The sequence below is a fragment of the Micropterus dolomieu genome, linkage group LG23, assembly GCF_021292245.1.
Source record: "Micropterus dolomieu isolate WLL.071019.BEF.003 ecotype Adirondacks linkage group LG23, ASM2129224v1, whole genome shotgun sequence".
Taxonomy (NCBI): domain Eukaryota; kingdom Metazoa; phylum Chordata; class Actinopteri; order Centrarchiformes; family Centrarchidae; genus Micropterus; species Micropterus dolomieu.
Genome location: NC_060172.1, coordinates 8,793,260 through 8,800,717, shown reverse-complemented (window position 1 = coordinate 8,800,717; position 7,458 = coordinate 8,793,260). Strand labels below are relative to the sequence as shown.

The window sequence follows — 7,458 nt, the reverse complement described above, 5'->3', positions numbered from 1 at the left end:
ATCCTTTTGGGGTTTTCCCAGTACCTTGTCACTTTTAAAAATGAGTAAACCCTCAGTGGAAAATTATACTAGATGATCATTCATGTAATATATTGTATGTTTAATTTAGGATGAAAGTTAAAGTTGAAAAAACAACTTTTCAGTTTATTAAAGCGAAGCATATTTAATTAATTAAATGTTATTTGCAAACTTAGCAAGAGTCAAATTGGATGTTGCGGCCAACTTTGGGGATACCTACAGTTTACCCTTGTTTTCCTCCTCTCCCCGTAAACTTCAGTGTTATCTCATCATTTCTATTCTTTTTTCTTTATTGCTTCTATTGCTCTATTGCTTCCTAATGATTTTATTTGCACCATGAAACCCATGTATCTCCATAAGGTTTTAGGGAAGACGCACCTGCCTCTGGTGGCTGTTCCACCAGTGTATGAGTGTGTGTGAATGTTAGTTTCTGTTTGAGCACTTAGGCTCGATGAATGTAGTGTAAAAGCGCTTTGAGTGGTCGAAAAAGACTAGAAATGTGCTATATGGAGCGTTTACATTTAGTAAAAAATAAATGGTGGTGCATTTCAATGTAGAGCAAACAAAGAGGAACAAAAGTGTTGAGTATGCAATGTCCACAAGGAAGGGAATCCCCGGTTGAGACTACCTGAGATAAAAACAACTGTGACGACTCCTATGTGTCTTGTTTGGCCTCTTGTCTCCTCCTCTCTAAGGCAGAGTGGATGTCGTCAGTGAGAGAAGTTTCACCCATAGACAGTATATTACTGGATGAAGCCACCCCGCAGATTTGAATGGAGAGCAGTGAAGCCAGTTTTGGACCAATAAAATACTACTACAGGGCTACTTCCTGTTGGCACCAGGGTCTACTGCGCATGATTGTGCAGCATAAACGTGGTCTAATGACAAACAAAAAGTTTCTTGGCTCAGAGTGTTTTTGTGACTGCCAAACACCAGCGCAGCGTCACTGATGGCCGAATAGTCATTTTTGGGCCTACATGAAACCTTCCGTGCAGGCTTCAGTCGGCTTCACTATTCCAGCTGTGACTTGCCCCCTTGGTTTCACCTGGGCTGTTGAGCTGACTTTAACAGTCCCTTTCTCTCTCCTGCATGGTCACCTTTGTTTCTTTGTTTTGCTTTGTTTCGGCATACAACATCTTCACTCATCCATGCACACACATTAATACACACACCTACATTACTGATCTCACTGATAATCTATAATATGCAAATGCCCGCATGGCTTCTTCCTGCGGTTGACAATATGTTAAGAAATCACTCAGCTGAACCAAACACACCTGCATTACTATTAAACTGGTCTTAGTGAAGTGGATTAAACTCTGATATAGTTTTGAGTTGGACATTAAATCCACTCATACCTTAAATGTCACTTCTTCCACTTCATCCAATACAGCTTTGTAGCTCTTTCGGCTTCGGAACGTACATTGAAATCTTAATGTTGCCTTTGTGACCTTAGAGGACTGCGATTTAAATATAACAAATTCACTAAGGGGTTAAATAATTTATTGTCTCTCTCTCTATATCATTACTTAGTGTAAAGCTAGGGGAGACACTGTTCCTTCAGTGGCCCATGTATACTGCAAAAAACAAGACACAGGAAGACAAGAATATTTATGTGAGCAGAGTCCTTATACATGTAAGTTTTTTGTGGTCTGTTAAGGGCAACACACATGTTGTTTTATCCTAAAGTAAATTTTTCTTAGCAGGTGTAGGCTACTCCCAATATGAAACAAAATATATGTTTCAGATCAGTGAATTGTACACATAACATTATATTTTTAAAGTAAGGCTTGTTTTCTCATTTTTATTTTTATATATCTCATTGAATCAATAGGTTACAAATGGTGTTTAATTTCATTAGCAAAAATACAGAGAGTAAACAGCTTTGATAAAGGACAAGCATCATCATTATTATTATCATTATTATTGTTATTATTATTATTATTGCATATGGATGAAAAGCCACATAATCACACAAAAAGAGGGATTACTTTGAGACCCCCACGCCATCAACCCCCTCAGGGAGCACCTTTAGGTGATTATTGGGATAATTATTCCGTCTTATCGCGCGAGTATCTGCCCGCCGGAAATCCCCTTTTTGATTGACAAGCTGTCGCCAGCTGACCCCGCGCGGTTCATCTGTAAATATTTCATCGTCTGCTGTTTGTGCTCTTTAGTTCCCATTCAGTCGTGTTTATTCTTTAATTGAGGATAGTGTGGTGTGTGTGTGTGGGTGGTCGTTACTACAGTTACTACAGCCACAAAGTAAATGACGCATGATTAATTAATGTATTAATTGCCAAGAAAGTGAATAGGGTTCAGGCTGAGGAATTCCTCCCATCAATTAATAATTGGAGCTGAATACTCTCTCTCCATCTTTCTTTCTTTCTTTCTTTCTTTCTTCCTATGTGTCGGAACTGGTTCACAGTCAAACATATTTGTATCTGTTGCATTGTTAAACCGGGGAGGGATTTCAGGGGCGACTCCTCATCACAGAGAAGGAATGAACCGGTCAGTCAGTTGAAGTTGTATCACCCATCTGATGCATTGCTTTTCTGTCAAAAACAGAAGATTCCTTTCAGCAAAAATTCCCGAAAATGCGTTTTCAAGAATAACACTCAGATACATACAGTTATGATAATCCATCTGCTGTTGCATTTTGAAGGCTCTCTGCAACACTCTAAAAAAATGTTTTGATATTTCAGCATTTGACCCAGCCAGAGGCTCCAGGAAAAAAATGAAAGCCACAAATTTAGCAATTAATTATGCCATTAAATATTTACTCTTCTTTGAGTGCTTGAAGGCCAAAGTCACCATTTCCCTGTGAGGCCTCTTGTTGACATTTGGCCACTTTCAAGCCACAGGGCTCAACTTACTTGTTGTTTAAACTGTAAATTTTGGGAAATTGTCATTAAGTAGTATTGCGATCAGTATGGGACACAAACTCAGACTAACACATTTGTTTTAGGAACTCTTGGATGCAGATGTTTATGTCTTAGCTTTCTAATATTTCTTGGTGGTCCTGTTTTTTCTACACATGCTGGCCTGTTTTTTTTTTTTTTAACTGTTGAAGCCAAATTCTTCTTGCAGGTGTTGGTTATCAGTTATTTCAACGAATATTTTTTTTTTAACAGTGCAACCACACAGCATCCTTCATCGTCTCTTCTTTCCAGCGAGCCAGGCACGCTTGGGGGCGTGGCTACAACCGGGGACCTCCGCGTGATTGGTGGAGGCGTCCAGAGGGAGGGAGTGACGATCCAACAATGAGGAGGAGCCTGCGCGTTGGTGGTCCAATATAGGAGCTGGAGGCGAGGAGCATCTTTATAATAGAACTCATTTACAGGAGGAAAGGAGACAGGAGAGCCGCAGGAGCCCAGGAGTTACCTTCTCCGATTCTGTTTCTGTTTTTAAAGCGAACTCGACTGCTACTGCCACCCAATCACCAACAACTTTTCATTCAAAGTGTTTGCGCGTGGCAGGTTTTTCTCCCCGAGGCGTTTCTTTTTAGAAAATCACCAAAACGGACCCGAACGAGGACGACGAACAACGACCTTCCCTCACTTCTGCAATCATGATGTCGATGAATAGCAAACAGCCTTTCAGTATGCACCCCATACTGCACGAACCCAAATACACGCCTCTGCACTCCAGCTCAGAGGCCATCCGCAGGGCCTGCCTGCCCACTCCATCGGTGAGTCCAAAAGTCGTTTCACTACTGACTTCTTGCAGCTCCTACATTTGCAAACAAAACCATCAACTTCCATAATAGTGGCAGTACTTTTTTTGTCTGGCCAGTCTGATTACTTTTAAAGACTAAAGCTGGTAAATGTTTAGATATGTAGTTTAATATAATCTATAGCGCTCATACGCACACATGAATCATTGGCCCTGTGCGTTTCAGTTTGAATATGGTTTCCTCATTCGATAATATAGCCTACCTAACCAAAACTGTTTTTTAAAGTAGGAAAATGTTATTTTAGTTGGGCTACTTAAATGTTAATTTCCCCAAACTAGCCACCAGAAAACAAGAGAGCAAGAAAAGCGTCCTGCTTGTGCACAGTGGGGAAAGTTGAACAAGTAAAACTGTAAAGAAATGACAAAAAATACAAATACATATCGAATTTAACAAAATGTTTGAGATAATGGAGATATGGACATGACAGGGTGGATCAGATAACACCAGCAGCAGAACGAGGGCAGTCCGGTTATTTAGAGCAGACAGTCGGCGCGCTAAAACCCGTCCCTAAGAAGCCAGATCCTGCATTCAGGCAAGTGTGAGTGATGCTGTTAAAAGTGAAAGAAGATAAAAGATGAAGGAGGAAGCAGAAAAGAGGCGGCGTGGATTCTCTAAGCGCGTGTTATCTCATATTGTCCCATTCATATTCAAACTCGCATTCCTCTCTTTTTTCATTGTCCATAGAAATTATTCAGGAGATCGTAAATATTAATTTTAAATGAATATCCATCCACGCTGGCACTGCACTCTAGGCGTTGGGCAGATTCAGCGATGTCCAAGTTGCATTAGATGACATTGTTTGACGAGTTAGAAACAAAGTTGACTGAAAGATGCATGCATTTAAATTTCTTTCTGTGCATTGAAACACTGAAACCCTTCTACGTGTTGGAGACGTTGTGCATAGTTGAAATTTCTCAGGTAGAAAATTTTAAATTAAACAAAATGTGTAGCCTAAATATCTGTGGCTATTTAAACTGTAAACATTTCAACTTCACCTGGCTGATGAATAGTCTGCAGTCAGGATTTCTCTTTAACCCATACTTTATTTTATTTTTACCTTTTTAAACTTTCTGTTTACACAGCTTCATTTTGAATTTAATAGAAAGAAATATGATCCATGTGATAGAAAGCGTGTGTATGATAATGGCGCAGTGGAAACATTTAATTGTTTAAACTGGTTATGATACATGGAGTTAATGTGTTCACTTTTGTCAGATTTCCTGCTCTTACCGGTCTGCTCTTCTCGCAGCTTCAGGGCAACATCTTCGCCGGCTTTGATGAGACTTTGCTGCAGAGAGCCGAAGCTCTGGCCGCTGTGGACATTGTGGCCCAGAAGAGCCATCCGTTCAAACCGGACGCGACCTACCACACCATGACCACCATGACCAGCATGGCCTGCACCCCAACCTCCTCCTCCGCGCACCTGCACCACCCATCCGTGCTCACCTCCCACCACCACCACCATCACCCGGGGCACCACCAGACGGCACAAGGTCTGGAGGGAGACCTGCTGGACCACCTCACACCGGGCATCTCCCTGGGAGGCATGCCTGGCTCAGACGTCTGCTCCACGGCCTCGCACACCGCCCACATGTCGGCCATCAACCACATGCAGCACCACCACCATCAGCAGTCTATGAACATGCACTCACACGGGCTGGGGTCCCACGGCTCCCTGGGGACCGGCGGCGTAGACGCTGAGCCTGATCCCCGGGAGCTGGAGTCGTTCGCCGAGAGGTTTAAGCAAAGGCGGATCAAACTCGGGGTGACCCAGGCGGACGTGGGCTCGGCCCTGGCCAACCTTAAGATTCCGGGGGTCGGATGTCTGAGCCAAAGTACCATCTGCAGGTTCGAGTCCCTGACGCTGTCTCACAACAACATGGTGGCCCTGAAACCCATCCTGGAAGCTTGGTTGGAGGAGGCGGAGCGGGCGCAGAGGGAGAAGATGGCCAAGCCGGAGATCTTCAACGGGGGCGACAAAAAGAGGAAACGAACGTCTATCGCCGCCCCGGAGAAGCGCTCCCTGGAGGCTTATTTCGCCGTGCAGCCGAGGCCCTCGTCGGAGAAGATCGCCGCAATCGCCGAGAAACTGGACCTGAAAAAGAACGTGGTCCGGGTTTGGTTTTGCAATCAGAGGCAAAAGCAGAAACGAATGAAGTTTTCTGCGACGCACTAAGATCCGCGTTTCCAAAAAGACTAATCAGAGACAAGCTGCTGCTGCACACTGTCAGAAAAAAACAAGGTACACCGTTGTGCCTTTTTGTTCCGGGGCCGGAGCTGTTTGACACACATCCAGGGCCCGACAAGTATTTTAATAGGCTATCTTAGAGTCTTAAGATAAAAGTTTTTAATTAAGTGATTTTGGCTTTTTCTGAAATGAGCACTGAAAATGTAAGCTGCTTCAACGCTCCATTGGCTGAATTTGTTATTTATTGAAGGAAAAAACACGTTTTCTTACCAAACAGTGGACTAAATGTCTTGTTAAGATTCATTAGGCTTCAGTGTTGTCCACCTTGTAAAGGAGAAGCATTCACAGACGTGGTTTTTGCACCAGTGCCTGAATCCCAATTGTGGAAACAATTTCACAGAAAGTATTCAAAGCAGGCAGCAACGTCTTGCTTCTGAAGCATCTGCAAAGAAACCTGCAGCACCTCTCTGGAGTCTTTCAGCTGTATTTTAGAGGCGCTGAGAGGTTTGGATGCGGGACACCTGATGATTATTCTCCACTCAGTATGACCAGGAGCTGTTTTTTAAATTGTTTTTGGAAGGTTCAGCCTCATGCAGCTTCAAAAACAACTGGATTCAACGGTGTACCTTTTTTTTTATTCTGACAGTGGAGACGGAGCACTGGGACTTGGACTGGGAGAAAGACTGAGACCCTGTCCAAAAAACTTGAGACTCTTAAATCTTTATGCTTCTCCACAGAATAAGCCGTTACTCTCTGAGATATGGGAGGAAGTGATCACCATCGTGGCAGAAAAAGAGGGGGAACACTGCTCCGTCCCATTAATTCTTATGGCAATTATTGTACAAAAAAATAAGCATAATAATGACGGGAATCGAGGAATAATCGATATTATCCTCCTTAGTCGGAATAGCTTTTTTATATTTATCAATGTACATATTTGTGAATATGTTGCACCTCCGTGTGTGGAAAAGCTGATTGAAATGTATTGGATTTTCGCTGTCTTTTCTTCCAGGTGTTTGTTTCTGTAAAGAATTGGATAGTTTTTTGGGGACAGATCGTACGAAGAGAGCAAACGTGTCGATCTGTGGCCAATTTATGAAGCACAGTAACAATTTGTGAAATCCTTTGCATGGTTTACTCGTGAGGGGGAGAGGGGTGTTTTCTGTGCATTTATGGCTCCAAAAATATGAAAATAACCCCCCCAAGTGAATGCATTGCAATAAGAAGAAACACACACTCACACAAGCACACGCACGAATAAACACATTCACACGGTATAGCTGTGTGGCTACCTCATTACGCAAGTGTTGGCACGTTCATGGTGATTTAAAAACACACAGACACACACACACACACGGACACACACGCTAAAAAAGACGAGTAGGATCATTTTTGGTTTGTTTTCAATGTGTTTTTTTTTCCTTTGTGTTCCTCTTCCACCGGTTCAGTGGTGAATTAGGCCTAGATGACTCACTGATGTGTAAACCTGTTGTATGTTCAAGTTCACTGCAATGAT

General features: G+C 42.7%; 1 protein-coding gene across 2 annotated transcripts; it reads left to right on the top strand.

The window, feature by feature from the left end:
• The first annotated feature begins 3,397 nt into the window (after positions 1-3,397).
• pou4f4 (POU class 4 homeobox 4) lies at positions 3,398-6,294 on the top strand. 2 transcript variants are annotated; one of them, XM_046040487.1, is made up of 2 exons: positions 3,398-3,709; positions 5,010-6,294. In XM_046040487.1, the coding sequence occupies exons 1-2, from the start codon at positions 3,590-3,592 to the stop codon at positions 5,928-5,930; spliced, it is 1,041 nt and encodes a 346-aa protein (XP_045896443.1). In that variant the 5' UTR covers positions 3,398-3,589; the 3' UTR covers positions 5,931-6,294. The 2 variants fall into 2 exon arrangements, with proteins under 2 accessions (XP_045896443.1, XP_045896441.1); XM_046040485.1 differs by having other exon boundaries at positions 5,004-6,294.
• Positions 6,295-7,458: the final 1,164 nt, after the last annotated feature.